The sequence below is a fragment of the Natator depressus genome, chromosome 10, assembly GCF_965152275.1.
Source record: "Natator depressus isolate rNatDep1 chromosome 10, rNatDep2.hap1, whole genome shotgun sequence".
In the NCBI taxonomy this organism is placed as follows: domain Eukaryota; kingdom Metazoa; phylum Chordata; order Testudines; family Cheloniidae; genus Natator; species Natator depressus.
Window position 1 is genome coordinate 2,948,955 of NC_134243.1, and position 23,104 is coordinate 2,972,058.

The following is a 23,104-nucleotide window of genomic DNA, read 5'->3' on the forward strand; positions in this document are numbered from 1 at the left end:
AAAACATGTTAACAATGCAAAGGCAACACATTTGACGTGGTCTTATCTTTATGTAGAGTTGTCAAAATTATTTGGTTTTACAGACTATTAATCCAAATGTTACACACGTTCAATGAGAACTCGCAGAAACAGCTCTGCCTACATAGGTTTTATTAGCCTATGAACATTTAAAGATCTTGTTGTCATTCTTTACTTTAAGGGGGCCATTTTGCTGACAAAAACGTGGCTAGAAGCGGGCCACTGCCCCCAGAGAAATTCTAGGTTAGTTTGTTTTCTGTGGACTCCAACAGGAAACCAAGGGAAAGAACCACACACCGATCTCAGCTCTGGTACGCACAGCTAATCGCCTCAGCTTTCCGAGCAGTGAATGATGGTACCCGGCCACTCATTTTCATGTGTGCAGCCTCCCAAGAATTATACAACTCTTGGCTCAAAGAAAATGTCTTGATAAAAAGAGAACGATGGTGGAGTGTATTTTCAGTTCCTGATAAATACGGGTTTCCCTGTCTCACAGCAGCCCAGAGACAGAACGTTGCTGTAAATGGAAGGTATTAAAAGGTGCACGTTACTAGTACAACATCTAAAGCCACATTAAGCTGCAACGGCATTTCATTCAGCTCCCAGATAAAAACAGCGGGTTAGTCCCCATAGGAATTAATGGATGATTTGCTAGATCCAGAGTCACCTTGAAAGGTCCTTGAGGGCTGGGGAGGCAGATGCATGGGGAGAAGGATGGTCACTCTGCCCCACCCTCTCATCCAGCCATTCCGCTACCCGTTCCTTTTGCATACAAATTTCAGATATTTAAATGAACCTTCATATAAACCAATACACACACACCCCGGACACCACTACTAGGAAATGCAATTTGCAGCTTGCAGGCTAGACTCCAAGAGCCGGCATAAACAAGTGCAGCTTCACAGAAGTCAGGGGAGCTGTGCCGAGTTACAGGTGTGATCAATTGGGCCTGGTTCCCATTCTGTTGCCCACATTATCCTTTATAGAATGCCATTAGTGTGCATAGTACAAATGAAAACAGAGCCACCAGCGCCCTCAGGAGCTACAGATCAGAGACATGAACTGACAACAGGTGTGGAGGGATATGAGCAAGGCAGCAATACCAAGAGGCGGGAGATGCAGCCATCAGCCATAGCTTGCTGCAGCGAGTGAAGGACATAGCTGCTTCCAACTCAGACTCCATGTTAATTACTTCCCCTACCCCTTCATATATCTGTGGGCCTGAGTTGCACAGCAAAGGCCAGTTTGGTTCCAGAGCCCTGACCAAGGAGTGGGCTTTGGAGCGGAGATCTGAGATGTTTGCCCCACAAGGAGAGGGAAGCAGGTTCAGGCATATGGGAGTCACGCAGAAGGCAACATGAAGAAATAGTGAGAGACTATTCCCATTGCCTAGAAAGACTAAAAGTTTCCCTAAGAAAAGGTGACAGAAGGGAGAGCACTATCTAAACCAGACTGCATTAGTCTAATGATCCAGTGCAGAAGTAACAGCCGGACTTTCTCCCTCATCACATCTTCCTCCCTACAAACACCCCTAATGCTGCCTATGTAGTACACACTCCTTTGATCGTTATTGTAACCCTAGAGCAAATTTGACCTACTTTCAAGCTTCATTGCAGCTGGACCATTTAACTAAAAACTCTAGAGGAATGCTTACACTCAATAAAACAATTCTATTCCCCCCCACCCCCCCGGGTTGCTGCATCTTTCAGCTGTTTTTCCATGTTGCTCCAAACAAATGTTTGCAAACTGGAAGATGTTAGAAAGGGGGGAGCTTTCATAGATTCCACTTGACCATAACAACTAGTAGGGCATTTTTTCTATCCCCATCCTTCTGGCTAGGGCAATATTTCCCCTTACATTGTATTCTTCAATGCTCTCTCCAAGATAGTTGATTACTCAAGAGATAAGGGAATAAGAAGAGCTGACAGGAAGAAATTCCCCCTAAATTACCTGCCTTATCTCACCTATCAGCGAAGACAATTGCTAATACCAAACGGAACACAACATTTCCAGAGGCAGAGGAAGACCCAGATCATCACCAATGAGAAAGTAACAAAGGAGATTGTGTGTATGTAGGAATGGAAGGGAAAACACAGGGTGCAATCTCTACTTTCCGCTTTGGTAAACTAGATTCAAAGCAGGCTTGCATCAGAAACCCTGTTGTAACAGCTTGGTGCTTCATCATAGAACTGGCCATGGACGCCTAAGGCACATCCAAGGCTTTAGCCTGGGCATTTAGGTCATGCCCACATTACAATTTTAAACAGGCCCAAGGAATGCATTAAGCCCCTACCATGGTAATAGCTGCTATATCATCATCAGCAATCCCTCAAGGTCGAGGGTGATCTCTTTCACAGGCTTTATTTTTCATGGGTCCTTTGGTGACTGAGGAGTGCGATCTTTGAACCACAGGCTCTTTGCAGGTGGTGTTGGAAGCCAGGGTTGGACCACCATTGCTGCATGACTGTTGTCTTTCCTTTTGTTTCTGATGTTTTTCCTGAGACCAGGGCAAGGTAATTTTCCTCAGAAGTGGACGTTCCCTCACCAACAAGTCTTGGCCAGTTATCCTTATCCTGGACTGCTGCTTTAAGGTGATTAATCATACACTTCAATAAGCTGCTGGTCAAATAAGAGAGAAAATGGTACTGGCCTATCTACAGATCAGGGCAGAAACGACAGAACCTTAACTATAGCCAGCAGTGATCGATGGCTGTTATTGGATAGCTGTTTGGTGTCCTCTAAAAGGAGCTGGGTAGGATATCTCAAAAGATATTGACACAACATAAGTCATCACCACATTTTGTGCTAACTGGTTCCCTTGCCAGAGACACCAGGGAATGAACAGATGATAGAGACTGCACTCCTGTCTTATTTCTAAGCGCGAATCCCTCCAAACCAGGGTTCAAGTCCATTGCAGGGAGCAGCATTGTGAAAGCTTGCCCTGCTGCTGCCCCTGTTTGGTAGATAGAGGGCATCAGGTTCTGGGACGGTTGATACAGCACTTTTCGTTGGTGCTACATTTACTTAAAGTTAAAATTCAAGATGAATGACAAACTGGCAAACTACTTGATCTTGGAGAGATCAGCTGACAGCCCATCTGCCACAATCATAAGTGAGACAAGGTGGGTGAGATAATGTCTTTTATTGGACTAACTCAGGGCCAGGCAAACATTTTGGCCCGAGGGCCACATCAGGTCTCCGAAATTGTATGGAGGGCCAGTTGGGGGAGGCTGTGCCTCCCCAAATAGCCAGGCGTGGCCCCCACCCCTGCTTCTCACCCCCTGATGCCCCCTTGGAATCCCTGCCCCATCCAACCCCACCCCATTCCCTGCCCCCCCCCCGCCCCAGTCCCCTGCCCCATCCAACCACCCCTTCTCCCTGACCGGCCCCAGAACCCCTGCCCCGACTGCCCCATCCAACTCCCTCCTCTCCTTTGTGACTGCCCCCCCCAGACTCCTGCCCCCATTCAACCCCCCTGTTCCCTGCCCTCTGACTGCCCCACCCCCTGAACTCCCCTGCCTTCTATCCAACGCCCCCGGCTCCCTGCCCCCTTACGGCGCTGCCCATAGGGCCGGTGGCTGGCAGCACTACTGCCACGCCACCCAGAGCACCAGGACAGGCAGCCGTGCTGCCTGACTGGAGCCAACCATGCCACCGCGCAGCACAGAGCACTGGGTCAGGCTGCAGCTTGGCAGCTGTGCTGCCCGGCAAGAGCTCGCAGCCGCACTGTCCAGAGCACTGAGCCAGCGGCGCAGTGAGTGGAGGCTGGGGGGGGGAGGGGTCAGGGACGAGCCTCCTGGGCCAGGAGCTCAGGGGTTGGGCAGGAGGGTCCCGCGGGCCGGATGTGGCCCACAGGCTGTAGTTTGCCCACCTCTGGACTAACTTCTTTTGGTGAGACAGATGAGCTTTCAAGCCACCCAGAACTCTTCTAGAGGTCTAATTTATATAGAGTAGGTTTAACTTATATATCTTACCCATCTTTGTCAAATTTGGCCCTGTGCTCAAGTTAGGATGCAAGATGTAGAGGAATGGGACCACAGGAAGAATTAAATTCTAAGTAATACAAGCATAGAGACTGCAGCCCATTGCACTTGACTGAATTGAACCTTCCCCCAGCAAGCAGAAAGGGCCCACGAGCCAGCAGGCAAGCTGCTGAAGAGGGAGGACACTGAATGGTGAAGGACAAAAAGCATACCATGCTCTTTGGTGGTAATCCTCCTACACAAGAAGAGACTTAGGTGAAGAAGATGGGAGAATCAAGGGTAAATCCTCCCTTTTAGTCCCCATGCACACAGAGGTCAGCACAAAGGGTCAGGGCTATTGCAGACACCGCTTGCCCCTGCCTGTTGATAAAAGACAGGCACACTTAAGCCAAAAGCATGTAAAGGGTACAGGGGTAAGCATGCCGTGAAGATCAGTATCTAGGTAGCAAACAGATGTAAGCTCCGCTTGTGTATGCAGAGGAGCCTCAGTCTTGCATTTTCCTTTCAGGGAAGGGAATGTAAATAATACAGACACTCAGTGAGCAAGGCACTAATGACTTAACGGCATTTATACCTTGTGATTAAAGAAAATAGCTTGATGCAGACAGCAGCTGAGGAACCTGCAGCCACCAATTACTCCAGCAGCATTCTACTGGCAGAGTGAAGTGTACAAGCACGGGGAAGTGTACAGTGGCTGTTTCCCTGAACAGCAATTTTATCTTTCAAGTCACGTAATAAATGCAAGATTCTAAAAAGGGGTGGGGTGAGGGGATACTTTATATACAGTGGGGTGGGGTAACTATTCTGTAGCCAAGTATTATGCATTAGGAAAAAGTAGTGTATGATATTAAGACAATTGCATCTGTTTGCACCCATTACTAGAGGTAATGCTGAAGTGTCTGGTGAGATGAAAGTGTCTAAATATTAGATATTCCCCCTATGAATAAGACAGTAGACAGGTTATAATTACTAGACATTTATTACCCTTCTTGAAGGCAAGTTGCAAGACTCAATTTCAGGTAGCATTTTTTTGGAGGACGGGGGATTGGCATGAAGACACAGCTGGCGCTCTGGGTCTTCGACTCCATTTCTCACCTTTGCCATCACTGCTGGACCTCAAAGCAAAACCTTTCCACTTTCAAAGTCCTGCTGAATACAGCCAGTTTTCCTGTACACAGCTGAGCAAGAGTCAGTGAGAAATTGAGTAAAATGGCAGCCACCTAGCTGCAGCCTGAACCTGGAGAAGGCCCAGGGGATACCTTTTCACAAAAATAAATAAACCTGAATAGAAGAAACAAACCGCTCTATGATCAGCTGTGAACAACACAACATAGCATCCACTAACGCAGTCCACGGCACAGCTTACACATCTTCCCTTCACAAACGCGTTTCACGTACATCCAGAGAGACACACAGGATGAGTAAAACCACCAAGGACACAGTGCTCTCACCTTTAAACAAAGGGAGTGGGTGTTTTAAACAGGAGTTCTCGACATTCAAAACAGTCTCATACCAAGTCCCTGAAAAAGGGAGATGAGTCTCATAGCGGAACGATTGCTCACAAAGGCAGTAGCGATTGATGAAAACAATTACAAGCCAACAAGAAAGGGTCAGCATCAGCAACACTGCACTGGTCACTTTCTTTTCACTGGCGCTGTTATGAGGATGAGCAGCCTGGAGTCCTCACATGCACAGTCCCATCGTTTGTGTGAGCTCCCCTCCAGCAGTAGGTGGCAGCTTTGGCTTCTTTGAATTGAATACTTTAAAATGTGATGTTTGAAAGACCTATTTGAAAAGAAAGTGAAAGGAGAATATATTCCTAGGCCAAACACACTCCACTACTCTTAGAACAGCTACTGGGTGGAAAGTGATGTTTATAACAAGTGTCTGGAACCGAAGCATAGGGGCAAGGTAAACGGTCAATATTGCAACCAGAGAAATTACACATCAGTGATTTAAATATGTTGACATTAATTCCCACGTTCTTCAGACACCATAATATTTTGTTCCCTCCAGTACTTTATTTTAAGGGCCATACAAATGTGAAAAGCAAGAGACCACCATGGGTGATAGCAGGCAGCAATGGAATAAAGCAGAAAGAGTCTAGTCCCTCTCCATATAGTTTCTAGCATAGCCGCCACTCTATTAACAAACAGGAAGAAGCCCAGGAAAAAGCCACAGGACCAATTTATAGGATTAAAGGGACTGATTTGTGAGGAAAGATAAAAGAATCCAGTAGCCTGGCTAAGAGAAAGCCACATGGCAAGTCTGCAAATATTTGAAGGGTTTAAACCAATTTGAAGGAAAGTGAGGATTTACCTAGGGCAGAACAAACGTGGAGCTGGGAGGTAAGGACTCAGGGCAGGAATGGGAAAGTAAGGTTCAGTGTAAGAAAAAGGCCACTTTCTGACAATGGGAGCGATCAGTCGGTGGAACAGCTCCACTTCAAAGGGCTGAAGTCTCACTGCTCAAGGCCTTACAATCAGGGACGTGTGTTTAGAGTAGGATTAGCCAATGGAGGTAACAAATAAGTCTGGTCTCTCTGCAGCTTCTCAGATATGCTGTACCATTCAGTCCCTGCACATACAGCTCCTGCTGATAGCAAGAGGCCCTGTGAACAAAGGGCACCTATTGTTCAAAGTGTTTTTCTAATCAGAGTGAGGCACAGCAGAGGGATAACACTAGCCAATATTACTGGGGAGAGATGAACTTTTTGTGCTGAGCTCCTCAAGATATAATCCTGCATGGTCATCACTTCTCACCTCCCTGTCATCAATAGGGAACCAGGCATTCCTGCACCTTACACACAAAGATTGTAGGCCCTGCTTAGCAGACAGTGTAAGCCAGCAGCTGTTATGCTGCAGCAAAGGAGAGCTTTAGCTCTAGCTTCATCAGCCAGATAAACTATTCTGCACCCAGCCTGGCTAGGATATATGGGAAACCCTTTGGAAGAGGTTTCTCCCACTAAGAGTTGATGACGAAGAGCATGAATGAAGATTACTTTAGAATCTTACTCCATTGCACCTAATGGACAATTGAGAATAACTGATTCCCTGCTGTTTTTTCTTGGGTTACCCAGCTGGAGAAGCTTTTTGGGAATATTCAAACTATCGAGCAGCCTATGAAATTCTGCAGTAGAGTAGTTCTAACTAGAACTAGTCAGAAAGCCATTTTCCCATTCTGCAAAAATGTGAGCTTTTGAAAATGTTTCCCATTCTGCATCAAGACAAACCAGAGACCTTTGGAAATTTTTTGTAAAAAATTGGGGAGAGAGAGCCACCCCAGACTAGCCAATAGCCCAGTGGTTACGGTACTTACCTGTTTCAGAACAGGGACGTGAACCCTGGTTTCCTATTTGCCAGGCAAGTGCCCTAGTCACTGGGATATTGGCTATTCGGGGTGGGTTGGTCTCCCTCTCTCTTTTTGATATATTCCCACAATAAGTGCTGGTTTCAACATATTGGCATTTTCCAATAAAATACGTCAAAAATTCCCAGCTTTAGTCCTAACCCCTCCGAATGTGTGCCAGTTGAAGACATACATCCAGCCACCCAAACCATACCTAGTTAGTTGGTTTGTTTTTTTTAAATATGCACCAGCAACACATGGCGCTACAGAAGATACAAATTAAGACAAATTCCAGTCCAGGACACACAGAACTGTAAGCTGCTTGCAGTTTAAGATCAGGAGACACATATGAAGAGTTAGATTAAGAGGGGAAATTTTGTAGGTTCCCCCCACATGAAGAATGGCTCTTCAGGAGAGATACAAAAGGGGGCAGCATGAAAGGAGCAAAGACTAAGCTGATGGAGAGAGCATTTCAGTGCTGTCAAGTCACTATGAAACCAGCCTGTTTATTAATTTATACAGCACTCTCAGTGTGCAGGACTTCGGAACCCACTTTATTAGCTCTAACACCATCACAAGCTGGCAATTGCCAGAAAGGTTATTTAAGATCTCTGTTCATTTAAAAATTCTAACCCTGATCTACTTTGATAGATTTCCTGGTGTGGCAGGTTGCGTGCCTGTACAAACCCTTGGAGGATGTGGAGTGAGAAGCACTTGTCTAGTCACGACCAGGTAGGTGCTCACTGCTGTACAAGGGTAGAGAAGCTGCCCCCCAGGTCCTGCTACTGGAGACTCCAGAGATACACCTGATGTATGCAGGCAGCCTTGCCAAGCTTTAAACAGACATCCTAAAACTTAAAGAAACATTACCCAGATTACAGCTATCTTTCACAGCCCAGCAGATGCAGTAATGCTGCATGAGTTGTTCAAGGAGTTCCTTTTCGTCAAGGAATTCAAGTCCCTCTATTCTGTAGGGAAATAGAAATTATGATTTAAAACTTAATCTTCCTTGCGCATTTTGTAACACGTCTCTTTATTCCACAGAAGTGAGCGGTTTCTGTAGTAAAAATTTTCTTTTTGGCATACGAATATGTACAAAAGGGGAAATGGCAGTGCTCTGAGCCTTTGCTCAGGATAGAACGTACAGCAGTCAGGGATGCCCGATTTCACCGTTTAAAGGGAAATTTTCTGAAAATACCAAGTAAGTTGTGCAATAACTACCAATGTGCATACCTAAGTGTGATTTTCTATATACTACTTTTGTCTTCTCCCCTCCTTTCTAACTGCTGGGATTCAGTGTACCAATGCTAAACCATGCATCTTGATATTACGATAAATATTTTTTATTCATCTCTTTTGCTAAAGTACACATAACATCATCAGGTTTGTGGAGATGTAATACTATAGGCTGATGAAAGGAGCCTATATCCTGATGAATGATTCTAGGCTACCATTTCAGACTCTACTCCCATCAAAGCCACAATATATTTACTCATTGCCATTGTCCAGAAAAAGGGGAAGTTTCATTGCATTGCAGCAGAGTTTTTCTGAATGCCATCATGGCTCCCAATAACCACTTTCCTGTATGAGCAAGTGACTGGCCACACTCCCAGATCTTATGGATGAGACATGTATAATTATTTATATTACCATAGTGCCTAGAACTCCGAGTTATGGCCCAAGAACCTGCTGTGCTAGTCGCTGTACACACACAGAACAAAGACGGTCCCTGCCCCAGTTTCCCATCTAATGACTTTCTTCCTCTCGAAATGGCCATCCCTACACTTTCTATTGATATTTTAGTCTTTACCTTCCATTCTAAAATACTGTTGAAGTGGAAATGCTGCTGCTGTGGACAAGGCCAGAGGCAGGTGCATTTCGGTGATGGGTAAGTGATTCCTAGATATACACACCACGTCAGTAAACACTGTAAAATCATTCAGGATAAAAGAAGCTATAAAAATAAAAGGCATTCTCCTCACTGAAGGTCAGAGAACTGGGGTAGCTCTTTCACTGGCACCTGGGACAGACAAAAGGAACTGAACAATCATCAATGCTTTTTACCATGGAAGAAATGTTTGACACTTCAGTAACAGATTGAGAAAACCCAACCTGGTCACCCTGACTTGGACCGCATACGATTTACAATCTCATGGCTTGGGAAATCTCCATATGTGAATGTTTATTTTGATCAAAATAACCTGGTTGGCCAGCTCAAACTGCAGCTGATTACGGGCTTCTAAATTGCCTGCAATACTGATTAAACATTTAGCAAGTTACTTATTTAAAAACTTATCTGTCTCATTCTTTTTCACATTAAGGACTTAAACTGATATCTCTGATTGTGGAGATGGCCACATGCCCAGAAAGCTTATTTCATGAATAATCCAACGGTAGTGAATGGTAATGGCTCACTTTGGGAAGGAAAGTGCAGGTGAAAAATCTACTTTATAAAAGCAAATTTATAAAATAGATCACTGCGCCACTCATCAGGGAAATGGCACCCCTGGGTGGGGGCATGACAGATGTTTAACAGCCAGCAACAACACTATGTAACAGTTTCTGTCAGCTGAAGGATAGATACAACTACAGTTCAAACTGTAGATGCAATGCAATTGACCAACTGGAGTTTATTGAGGACACAAGGCACCCTCAGTTTATGCTCTGTGGGCTAGACACTGCCCTTAGACCTGGCCATGAGCAAGGCGAAGTGCGTAAGCTGCATCAACCCATTGCGACTTAGACACTCCTCTCCAATTGCAAGTCTTCTCCTGCTTCTTTATTGTGAGGTGCAGCAATGTATTCTTGGCTTATACCAGCAGTATCCATCCTGCCCTGGCTCAGCTACCTTACCCAGCCAGCAGGGGGAGCAGAACAGAGGCTGACCATTCCCCACCCACTTGCTCCAGAGAGGGAGGAAGCAGACACAAACCCTTGCTTACTCTACAGGTCTGGATCAAAGACCTGGCTAAGGGGAGTTCTGACTCCCTGGTATGAGCACGTAGCATGAGTCACAAGCTAGCCCCATGTGCTTCTAGCTCACCCGTCACTGCAGTGGCTTAGGCACCAACAAGGAATGCCAAAGGAACTTTCATTCCTGTACTTCGCATTCCTACAGGTCTCCGTGCTCGGAGCTATTTTACATCTCCTCCAAAGACAGCACCAATTGTCGTAGCAGTGCCCCGTCGTCATGCTGAGGGAGAGTGGAGGAGGGTAAACTCTTAGATCCAGGGTACTGCCAAGAGCAGTATGAGCAAAGTCCCACTTGCAAGTAAGACTTAGGGCTTGGCTACACTTAACATTTAATAGCGCTTTAACTTGCTGGCTCAGGAGTGTGAAAAATCACCCCCGAGAGCAGCAAGTCAGAGCACTTCCAAGTGCTAGCGTAAACAGGCTCCAAGAGCTGGGAGCTAACCCCATGGAGGTGGATTACCAGGAGCACTGGGAAAGCTCTCTCCCAGTGCTCCACACTCGCACTTCAAAGCACTGTCCTGAGAGTGCTCCCCTGACAGCACTTTGAAGTTTCCAGCGTAGCCATACCCATAGATAAACCTCACTTAGCTCAAGAGATAGAAGGAGATCTCAGGAAGGTGGTGCTATGTATTACAGATACCAAACAAGTGATTGAGATGAGCTATTGTGGAAACATCATTTAAAAGGAGATTTCTGCCTACAAGCAAGCAGTTAGCAGTACCTTTTGACATCAGCCTGTGGCAAGTAGCTGTAGACTTCCATCATATCAATGGCACGTGCAGTTTCCCAGCCATTTAACAGTAACCGCTCCCTCTGTAAAATGAATGGGAAGTAGCATGCTCAGACAACTTGAGAAGGAAAGTGAAGGCAAAGCAAGTGCCCGGTCTTTTCCTTGGCATTTGCTAGGAGTGCTGTGTGCATTAGGGCCGGAGACCTACTCTCTGACATTACAAGTATCTGATGAAAAAATCATTTCTGATTAATGGAAATTAAGATTCCTGATAAGCCTAAACTTGAGGGTAAGATTTTTGCTTTTCTCAAAAAACAAACAGTCACCTTTTCACTCACTGGATACAGGAGATGAATGGTGTCTATGAAATATAGAGGGATAATTCTTTATTATTATGACGAGCGGGAATATGAAGTGTTTGTACTGGCAGAGGCAGGTTAGGGTACACACAACTGCTATCCACTGGTCTGAGTCTTCTTATAACTGCCGTATCTGGAGAAGCTGAAGCTTGCCATTAGATTGATAGTTTACTACCAACCAGACTCATTGCTCTGTGTGGGCTGGCCTCACCTGAGAGTCTAAGGATTTGCAGGCTTCCACTCCAGCCAGGCTGCACTGTCTTCTCTGCAAATTCTCAATCATGATCTGCCCAAACCTATCAGCCATGTTCACCTTGGAAAGAAGAGGAGACAAAAGGTGTCATTTTTCTCTTTGAAAGGGGATTTAACTGAGCATTAACAACTGGACTGGAAGCCTGCCAGTGCTGTTCACAGATCAACTGAAACTAACAGAGCCATGGCTTCTGGTTGCTCCCAACTTGATTTAGATTCAGATCAATAACTTACAAGGTGGAAGGTTCATTATCAACCCGAGCTATCCAGGTACCAAAAGGCAGCTTTTCACTTTCACACAGAAAGGCTCAGTGAAGGCTAATGCAATGTTTGCTCCATTATCAAAGGTGCCAAAGGAGTGATGACTATAAAATGTAATAAACTTATATAACACCACCACGCAGTGCCACTTCCTTGAATTGTGCCATCTGCAACCATCATCTTAGTTTCTTTCCAAAATCTGATTAATCCAGATTTTAAAAGTCTCAGTTGTTTCATTTTGGTACATAATGACACACATCAGCCATTCACCAGAACATGCATTTGTAGCTATTTGTTACCTAATATCGGAGGTCAGTCCCATAGCCTCCCCTGCATTGGAGGTATTTAAGAACAAGTTAGACCAACACCTGTCAGGGATGGTCCAGGTACACATACTCCCGCCTCATGCAGGGGGATGGACGAGACGAACCTTGAGACCCCTTCCAGCCCTACCATTTCTGGAATTCTAATCCAAAAGCCAGCTAAATCCTGAATTTGCAGAGTTTGGATTAGAAAAGTCTAGGAAATTGTTTACATGCAAAACTCCCACTGCTCTCAGAGAGTAATAGGCAAGTAATGCAGCAGTGAAAAGCTACATCTTTTTCCTTTTACCTGCTCATAGTTTATAAACATAGCCGCCTGAAAAGTGTTTGCTGCCCACTTTAGAAGACTTGCGGACTGCTGAGGAGTCATATAAACCAGCACACACTCCGCTATCAGGAGCGTAGGCAATCTTTAAAAAAAGGGGGGAGGGGGAGAGAAAAAAAAAATCAAACTGTTTCTACTATATATCATTCAAGAATGGTGAGCAACAGACAAGTGCTTTCACATGCACATGTGAACCAGTTTGGGACACACCACATCTCAATGAAACAGACATTCCTGGAGGACTGAATCACTTTACCATGCAAAGACTAGGATTGGGTCTCCAGCCTTTCCAGGTGATATTAGCAATGCGAGGTTACTTGTACAGGAGTTGTAAGCTTTTCTATTCCAGCGGTTTCTTAATCTTTTCCATACCATGACCCCAAGTTACAACAGAAAAAGAGGTACAAGGCCCCTTTCCCATCTAGCCACAATGAAAGGGAGGTTTCACGAGCCCCCAGAACCTGTTCATGACCACTAGGTTCTGTTCTTTACCCTGGCCTGTCACTTTCCCAGTAGCAAACCAGGTATTGGCAAGAGCTTGTCCCCTCTTCATCCTGAAATTTTGTCTTGATCAGCAAAGGCAAGATGGATACTTCACTTTCACCATCACATCCTGAATCTTAATTCTCCTTTGCCATAGGAGGAGCTGGAGGCTGTGTATATTCCGTGGAGATGTGGACTTCAATGGATCTTGAAGCCTGTTCTGATGAGCGAATGCTCCCTGCTCTACTCCTTTCACACAGTAAAAGTATCTCTCTGCATGGAATATTTAAGAGGCCAACATTTTAAGGACAGCCACATACAGACCAGTACCAACAGAAAGGCCTTAACAGTACCAGATCACGTTTTGCTAGCTATGATTCAGCTATTGCTTCTCTTTTCCCCTCCATCCACACTGAAAAATGCAAATATCTACAAGAGTAATTTTGCCTATAAGTAAGAAGTTTGCTTTTTGATACTGTTATCACTAGAAATAAAAGGAATTCCACAAGGAGTTGTGTAGATAAGCTGGGACAGTGCTTTTAAGATGAAAGTGCAAAAATCTAAATGACAGCTTAATACATCCTGGCTACCCCACCCGCCTTTTCCCTGATAGCTATGCTCTCTCTCTCAGATTTGGAAAGGGCATAGATCACTTTGGAAATGGCATCCATCAAAGCTCTCTGGGCTCATGTACGGAAACTTAAGTGCATAGTTTCTGAGCAACAAAATCCCAGATTCTACTTCCAGGATAGAGCTCTTGACAGATTCTCCCTTTACCCACCTCAGGAAAAAATAAAAGTCTTAGGAAATAGGTTGACCTTAAGAAGAGGCATAGAAAGCAAGCTGCAAGAGTAAAAACCTGGAAGAGTAATTCTGTGTATGTTAGTGTCTTTATTCTATAAAGTACTGTCGTTGGGTACCAGAATCTCTGGGACAGCATCCGCTAACAGTACACAGATGTAAGAGTACACAGTGAGTTAGTCACTAATCATTAACAAAATGTAAACTGAAATGCAATAAATCCAGCTTCTAAAAAAGGCAATTCAGAATGGCAACATTTGGGCAATGTGCCAGTGTTCTTATTTTAAATCAAGCGAGATTTGTAATACCTGGGATTATAAATGAACTACACACATACTTACAGAGCAGGCATAATAGTTGTAGTGGATTTTCCTCTAAGAGGTTTGATGTTCTCATGTAGGAAGAGTGTGAATATTGCAGAATGGGCTGAAGATGAGGAACTACCCTGATTAGGACTTGGAAATATGCAGGCAATGACTGCAGTAGCAGCCTGCTCCGTGAAGCTGCACTGTATCTGCACAATTCCTTCTGCTCAAAGGATTCAGAACACGGTAACCATGGAAATGGCATAATAAAAACTGGAGGCAGTTACCGTACTCCCAAAACAGATTTTGCTTTCACCAGTACATTTCCACAGACCTTTGAAACAGATTATCTTACTGTGTATCCATGTTAAATTTCTTTAGTTTTTCATCCAGCTCTGATGAGTCTCGAAGATCTGCTGCAAGTATAGCATATCGGCTGGAATCTAGGCTGTGAGCATCTGCAATTTTAAGATTAATGGTTAAGTTCTTGATAAGAAAAAGGGATGTTGCAATTACTGGAGTATTTTTAAACAAAGGAAGACACAAGCAACTTGAGATCCAGAGTTTGACCTGCTGTATATTAAAAAGAAATAAACAGCAAAGTCTTAAAAGCTCTCTGTAGTAACTGAATACTGTATATGCAGGATATTGATTTACAGATTGCAATGGATTACTATCAGACTGTTCAGCAAGCTGAGTCTCTTGCTTCTATCACCACTAATGCAGGCAGATAGCCCTGATTGTTGCCATTGGTTCAGGGTGGGGAGAAGAGAAGGGAAACAAAAGATAAGGATAGCAGGATGTCCCCCAAGTCAAAATAAAGCTTTGCCTGAAGGCTTGATTTATTTTGTAAGACCTCCTAACATTTCCCCATACACTCTGATTTACTAATAAATAATTAAATTTTAATTCCACATAAATCAGCAAAGGAACCACCATTATGATGTAATAAGGATTAGCACATTACTGGATGGCAGACAGAGGACAGGAGTTCTGAATGTTTCTGGTTTTAGGTCATAAGAACGGCCTTACTGGATCAGACCAAAGGACCGTCTAACCAAATATTCTGTCTTCTGACAGTGGCCAATGCCAGGTGCTTCAGAGGGAATGAACAGAACAGGTAATCATCAAGTGATCCATCCCCTGTCACCCATTCCCAGCTTCAACCATTTTATCTAGTGATTACGTTAATTTAGTGTTCAAAGATTAAGTAAATGAAAGGAGGAGGTATTCTGTAGGGGGCAGAGATGCTTCATAAAGCTACAAGGATAGCTGAGCTCTCAGGAAACTGCTTTTGACCAATACGAAGAGATAAAGCCATGGTAGTCAGAAAGTTAAGATACACACGGATGTTCCTTTATGCTGGCATTAGGCCGACAGTATAAGGAAGCCAGTAGTAGCATTATCATTCGTGACTAGTAGCAAAAGGAATCCCATGTCCAGAGTAGCCAACCAATTCAGACTCTCAGTCTAGTCTCCATATGAAGGACTTTACATTTAAACTGAAGATATGGTTTGATGAGACACTTGAAAACTGCCTGGGGCAAAAGGGCAGAAGTCATATTTTGAAGGACTTTAGGCATAAAGTTAGATTGTCCAAGCAACTGGTTTATGCCCTACTTTGAACTCAAAAACTGATTATACTGTAAAACCTCTAGGTCAAAATGGCACATTCATTTCCCCATCCGAGCACTAGTAATAAAATAAGTAAACAATGGAAAAACCCCAAGTGGGGTTCAAATGTCCTTGCAGCATTCAGTCTATATACATCTGCAATAGCTATCACTAGCTTTGGCAAGGTTTCATTTGGAAGCCCGTAACACCACTGCAGACAAACATCATTACTGAATGTTAATACGAGGCCAGGTGTCAAAAACTAGCTAAAGAGAGTGCAGCCAAGTGAATGAAGAGACAGGAAGAACAGGGTTTCCATTTCAGAAAAGACTAGTAATTGAGAAGCAATTTATTAAATTCTGTAAGTACTTCAGACACTGCAACTGGCATAAACCTGCCTAGCTCTCAAGCTACCAGCACTCCAAACTGTCACCAAAACAAAACAAACAGTTGCTGAACAAAGATACAAACACAGAAAGTTCACTCAAAGTTACAGGAGAGAAGATAAAGTCGGGCAGAGTAAATGATTCACCATTTTAAGTCAACATTTTATGCACATTTACTCTGTAGTAACAGCTCTATTTCTGTGGCAAGTTGTGGAAAAGAACTTCAGGGGCTGATCTCATTTGCATAGGCACACGAACCCCACCTAGAATGAGGCCATAGCTGCCCAAATGGTCACTTTGGCTGCTGTGGGATCCCCAGTGTCTCTGTTATTGGGGCAGGAAGAATAAATTGTTATTACCCTGATTATGGGAACTGTGCTTGGAACTGTACTGGGCCTTTTGTTATGATGGAGGGACTCACCATCAACTAAGGAGCACTCGCTAGGCAAGGGACATGAGTTCCAAAACTGTGAATTGAGAGAGATTGGGGACAGGTATTTATACTTGGTGGCATAGGCCCCCTGGTGAGGGCCTTACATGCTAATTGCACTTCCTCCTCTCTCCACTGTGGAATATCAGAGCTAATGTTGATTCCATTAGGACTCTAGTTACAGGCTGCTGAGCTGAATTCCCTTTGGGCTAATGGTGCATCAGCACTAAGGCTCCCCTACTACAAGCTGAAATCACAAAAGAGCTAAAAACTGACTAAGAGCTGAAATCACTGAGCGTTGTGTTAAGTAGTGGGGGAGCCTGATGATATATTGTGGAGCAGTTTGCGGGACGGCTGGAGTGGCTTGTGGACCGGCTGGTGGAGCAGTTCATGGGATGGCAGGAGCTGCTTTTGGGACGTGGAGCAGAGCAGTTCATGCGACGTTGGGAGCTGCTTGTGGGACGCTGAGCGGAGCAGTTTGTGGACTGGCTGGCGGAGCGAAGCCCTATGGAGCTGTGGGGCAGTCAGCTTCCGATCATGTAAGGTGCCCCCTTACCTCTTCTCCTCCCTCCCCCATCTCCACCTAGGTTGGGAGGTAAAACTCTGCAGATAAACTTTCAAACTCTGGGGCTGCCCTGACCAGGGACAGAGACTTCTGGGCCATTGGACTTTTGGGACTTTGGGCGATTTCGGGTTGCTGGACTCAAGAACCCAAGGGAAAGGACATGCCCCAATTTGCTTCGGGTGGGTTTTTGCTCATGGGTTGTGTTATGAATCCTGTTTGCGGTGTTTCCCCAACATAATGCCATTGTTTATCTCTGTTATTAAAAGGCTTTTTGCTACACTCAGACTCTGTGTGAGAGGGGAAGTATTGCCTCTTGGAGGCGCCCAGCGGGGTGGTATATATTTGTCCCAGGTCACTGGGTGGGGGCTCGAGCCGGTTTTGCATTGTGTTATTGGAATGGAACCCCTAGATACTGAACCTGGCCCTTGTTGCTGCCAACTCTGATGGGCAGAAGGGTTACATTTCCCTCACCCATTCATTTCAGTTATTATACCAGGCCCACAAAAGTGGTATTCAAGGGCCAGGTGATCCAAGCAGAATTCCAGATGGCCTAGCAAAAAGCAGGGAAGGAATAATGAGTTAAACTGTCCTATCCACACAGGATATAGCAAAATACATCATCATCCAATTAGCAACTAAGTTAAATACAACAACTTCTGTTTCACACTTCATCAACTTGAATACATTAGTAAATTAAAGTTTGTTCTTGGTTGTAATAAAAAAAATGCAAGGTTTGAGAGGATGTTGTGATGGGCGCAGTATCTGGCTTTTAATACTGGCTGTCTAGGTATCTATAATCTACAAGCAAAGACATCCGAGCTCTCTTAGTGCAAACTAAGGCACAAGTGCGTACATACGGCATGCAGACTGATGCATTTGTCATATCACTAACATGACATTTTTAAGCAATAGCACCTTTACATATCACAATAATTCTTACATGCACATGCACAAAACTTGTAAGTGGTTCTACTTGTTAAGGAATCTTGGAGAAATGAAGTATGAGGTTAAGTGAATCTGTTCTGAAAAGTGAGAGTAGACAAAAGAGCATTAGGAAAAGTCTCTGAAAAGCGAGGAAAAGTTTTTAAACCACCATCTCTCTGAAATTCCTTGTAGGATTTTCCCCAGGAGCTCTACAAAAATTCTGACTTTGGAAAAGATGTGCCATGTAAAATTTAGGAAGAATTAGTTACGTTTTAGTAAACCTAATAGTGAAGTTATATGATAAAAATCAAGCTTAAACCTTTTTTAAATGGACAGACTAACATCCTTCTGTAATTATATACTGAAAACTTATCCAAGGCAAGGCAAGGGGGCTATATTGTGTATATTGCTCTGAGCTCTGAGGCCAAAAGTCAAAGTCAGGCTATAAATAGCTGCTTAAAATATCACAAACTGGCATTGTACTTTGCCACCACATGACAATATTATATTACTTAACGTCTCATTTAGACAGCTCCAGATTTACAGGTCATACCAGTGAAGCAGAACAAATATGAACACATTTTAGCATAACACAGCTACCTATAGTGCAGCACAAAAAGCAAAAGCTAACAGCATCTTGGTACTGCAGTCATATTGTCTTGACTGGTCTGAGTCCTGGGATTTATGAACAGAAAGTTTAGTCAAGTGAAGTTGATTCCAGTTCTCTTTAGTGCAAGGAACTTACACTGCTTCTGCTTTCACTATCTGCCTTGCTCCTCCAAAGGTCTCACATCACAATAACCTTCCCCTTGGGAAGAAGAGCTCACAGTTCCCACAGAAGTTTGGCAAGAAGGCTCCTTCCATCAGCCAAGGAGTGTTGCTTGAGAGCTTTCTCCCCCCATGCTGGGCCAGGGAGCTGCGACCCTGAACTATTCTCCTCCATGGCACCCAATAAAGAGAAGTGGACAACAACAAAAGGTGATTGAGAAATTGAAGGAATAAGGCTTCTTGTTTCAGGCCCTGCTTGTGAATATTTCCAAGTAGGGAAAAGAACGCACTTTTCCCCTCCAAAAGCTGAAATGTTTCTTTGGAAGAGCCGTTTATTTTCTGTGGATCACTTTTCAATAGTCCTGCCACATACCATCATTAGAAAGATTGGGACAGGCAACTAAGCACATGGCTCTTTTAGTATCTTGCGCTGGCAACCAAAACAGATGAAAGAGTCAGCTGTATGCAACTAGGAAATGAAGCAGTTGGGCTTTAAAGTGAAGAAGTCATGATCTGTAAGATTGAGGGGTTTATTTAAGTTTCAGCCTGTTCACCGGTAGAAATATGCAACTAACTTTGGGCCTTGACCCATCCTGGTCCGTTAGTGGATGACAACAGCTTATGTGCTATTTCCCCCATTTTCTTTTGAAAAGGACATTTATTGATTTGTGCCTCTATTTGTTCAATTGTGAAACAACTAACAGTTGTGTTTCAGTTCCATGCAATCTGGATAGGATACACAGATCCAACCATAGCAAAGCTGCAGAGTAGTTTGTATTAAATCATTTATACCTTTGCAGTGTGTATCCTTCCTCTGAAAGTGGGTTTCTTTTACTCAGTTTCCCTCAGTATGTTTACATATGGGGTGATGGCCTGAGGTTTGAGTTCTGTATAATCATTTAAGAAAAAAAAATAATCAATACTTTAGCCTCTCAGTTTACTGAAGGATGAGAAAATGCAGCACTTTCCAGGACAGCCACAATGAATAGCTTACTCCCGTCAGCAGTGTGACAGATGAAGAGTACCACCATCTGAGATAATACGGGGGGGGGAGAGAGAGAGAGATGGGGAATTAACCATGGAAATCAATACCTACATCAGAAATTGTTGTGAATCCATGCACCCAGAACACAAACATCTGAGGGGACCAAGAAAAAGAGCCCCCTGGATAAAGTATAACAGGACTAAGACTCGAAGAATTTTGTCCCAAACATTGGCTAAAACTGAAAGAGCAAACAGACTAAGAATGAAAAGTAACCCAGTTCTCTTGCTGTCATTCAATCACAGGACCCTCACCAATGAAAGATTTGCATATTAGACAGCAAGGATTCAACATCTGAAGATGTATGCATTTGGTAATGAACAAATCTGGAAATGCATGGGCAAAAAAGCTGCTCCAAAGTCTAGACAGGGTACCAGCTAATTAAAGAGCAGGGATCCACACAAGTGGCATGGTAAGACAGTGCTCCAAGAAAGTTCTAGATATTGCTGACAAAGTAATGGAAGGTGGAGAACAATCCTCCTAGTATTACTTTAATAAAGCCACCATGTTGATCTGGGACTTCAAGAGAAAACTAACAATGCATTCAAGTGAACAAACAGCCAAGTGTCCACACAGTGGCTCCAATTAGCTGTACAATTCAGCAAGCTATGGAGCTCTTCCCTCAGATATCTGTTCTCAGACTGCAACCCCTGCTATCATTTCCTTCCATGAAGGACAAGGAAGAAACATGCTGCCCTGGAACCAAGAAAATTCATCTGTTGGTACCTGTCCTAAGAAAGAACTAGAAACATGTTACGCTTGTGGAATGGAAAGCGGCGACAGGACAAGAGTCAGGTCAGAGGATACTTTTCATCAACTGAAGTAGCATATGCCAAAGCATACACCTCAGGAGTGATTTACATACAAGGGGCACTAGGAATCCATCACAATCCTTGATAAATTGTTCCAATTTACCTCACTGGATATAAAATGCATATTTTTACCAATCTGAATTTGTCTAGCTTCACCTTCCCGCTATTGAATCTTGTTATGCTTTTCTTTGCTAGATTGAAGAGCCCTTTACCTACACCAGGAACTGAAATTTGATGCTTATAGACTGATTAAATTCATCCCTTAACCTTCTCTTTGTTAAGATAAACCATTTAGACTTAAGGAGCTCATCACTGTAAAGTAGGTTTTCCAAATCTTTTAATTATTCTCCTGGCTATTCTCTGAACCCTCTCTAATTCATCAGCATCCTCTTGAATTAAAGCCCATCTTGCATCTCCTTTTGGAGCTGGCAGTAGACCTTGCTACTATTAGCACATGCTCTCCTTTTCAGAGTCCAGTCCTGCAAACACTGAGAATTGTTCTTATTAATGAAGTCAGTAGGACTATCTCCATCACGAAGCACATCACCTGGTAGCTGGATGGCCCCCCTTCAGTGAGACTTGCACAGACCTTTTTCTACTGAAGCAGATTAACTCGCTTTGGGACAAGTCCACAGCTGTCACTACAGGGCAATGTTCTCCCACCCAAGGCCTGAGTACTGCTCACTCAGAGCCCTGGTGATCCAAAAGCAAAGGACAGAGTTTTGAACTGTGCAACCTACTGCTATGCAAGGACTCATTAGTGAGACAGCCAAGTTAGAGTATGCTTTTTTGATAGACAGGTAATACAGTCCATCATTGAAAAGCAAGTTACCTATACCACTGTGCAAACAGTTGTTTTGGCACCGGTACTAATTAGTTACAGAAGGGGTTTTTTGGTGGGGGCGGGAAGTAGTCCCTTGGGAATGGAACTTCCAAAGCCAGGCTTTGCATGTAAGCTGCAAAAACACATTGATGGGCCCTACCATCTGAGAATGGACTATGCAGACTGACTTCATTGTGCAGTTCAGATGGTAGATACAGATAAAGGACTTGTGCAATTAACGAGACAAAAGAAGAGAAGTAGGAATAACACACAGAAGATTTTTTTTTTTTTTAATACAAGCTACTGTCCTCGTGATCCCTTATATTCTTACCTTTCCAAGAACCAGAAGAAAGCATAATCAGTAAATAATTACACCGGACCCTCGCTAGAACGCACGTCTATATAGCGTGAATTCACATATAACGCGGTCATGGCTATGGGTCCCAAATTTAATTACTTTCACTGAAATTCATTTTAATGTGGTCCCCGGGGTAATGCAGTACCACGCATGGATCCCAAGCCCTGTGTTCTAGCAAGGGCCCGGTGTACAACGTAAAGAAAAAATCCTGGGAGAGATTGCCAAGGCGCCATGGAGAGGAGAAGACCTTTTCACCAGCCTCCCCTCTCTCACGCCTCCCTTCACACAATGCATAAACCATTAAAATCCTGCCGACATACTGAAGTGAAGAGATTAGAGATTAAACAAAGACAGTGCATTACTGATTTACTTAAGACGACTCACCTATTAGAAACGACTCCCCAGAATGGGATTCCACAATTGGTTTTGACAGGGGAGGTTTTGATCTGTGGGAGAGGGGGGGAAAAGTGTCAGTGAGCAGTTAACTGGCTTACATGATGTCATTTTTCATTACACGAAAACATCTCTGCCCTCTACTGGTAACACACACATCTACGTTTAGATTTACCCTTAGACGTATTTACTAAAGATTGCTTCTATAACTAAAAGATGAACAAGAAACTGCAAATTCCACTAAGAAAAGGAATGTACTGAGCTCTAGGCACTCTTAAGCCTTGGAACAAGTCTTTCATGTCATTTCATGTCACGTATACTTTCTAACTTCCCTATGAGCTTCTATTCACTAATCATAGTTGCTCTTTCTACATCAAAATCACTCTCCCATGGTAGCCAGCCTCAGCATAGAAGTCTGAGGATTTTCCATCTCTTTCTAAGATTTTAAGGGGAGAAACAATGCAGAGTTTAGCATCGCTAGAGACAACCCTCTTCTGTCCTGCAGTCAGAAGTACAGCCTGCTTTGCTCCAGAAGTTTCTGTATATCATAGGTTTCAGAGTAACAGCCGTGTTAGTCTGTATTCGCAAAAAGAAAAGGAGTACTTGTGGCACCTTGGAGACTAACCAATTTATTTGAGCATGAGCTTTCGTGAGCTACAGCTCACTTCATCCGATGAAGTGAGCTGTAGCTCACGAAAGCTCATGCTCAAATAAATTGGTTAGTCTCCAAGGTGCCACAAGTACTCCTTTTCTTTTTGTATATCATAGAACACTCATTAATTTGATAAAGTGACTGGGTAAGCTAAAGTATAATTTGCATATATAACT

The 23,104-nt window shown here is 43.8% G+C and overlaps 1 protein-coding gene across 3 annotated transcripts in view; it reads right to left on the bottom strand.

The window, feature by feature from the left end:
- The window catches only part of LCMT1 (leucine carboxyl methyltransferase 1), a 38,210-nt gene that overhangs the window by 9,215 nt on the left and 5,891 nt on the right, over nt 1-23,104 (bottom strand). The window contains exons 5-11 of one of the 3 annotated variants that reach the window (XM_074964973.1): nt 22,268-22,329; nt 14,517-14,619; nt 12,537-12,657; nt 11,623-11,724; nt 11,044-11,135; nt 8,220-8,317; nt 4,955-5,786 (exon numbers count right to left, since the gene is read on the bottom strand). In XM_074964973.1, the coding sequence (XP_074821074.1) occupies nt 5,764-5,786; nt 8,220-8,317; nt 11,044-11,135; nt 11,623-11,724; nt 12,537-12,657; nt 14,517-14,619; nt 22,268-22,329 (601 nt within the window). In that variant the 3' untranslated portion in view covers nt 4,955-5,763. Of the gene's footprint in view, nt 1-4,954; nt 5,787-8,219; nt 8,318-11,043; nt 11,136-11,622; nt 11,725-12,536; nt 12,658-14,516; nt 14,620-22,267; nt 22,330-23,104 lie in introns of those variants that run through there. The other 2 variants (XM_074964975.1, XM_074964976.1) reach the window with 2 other exon arrangements.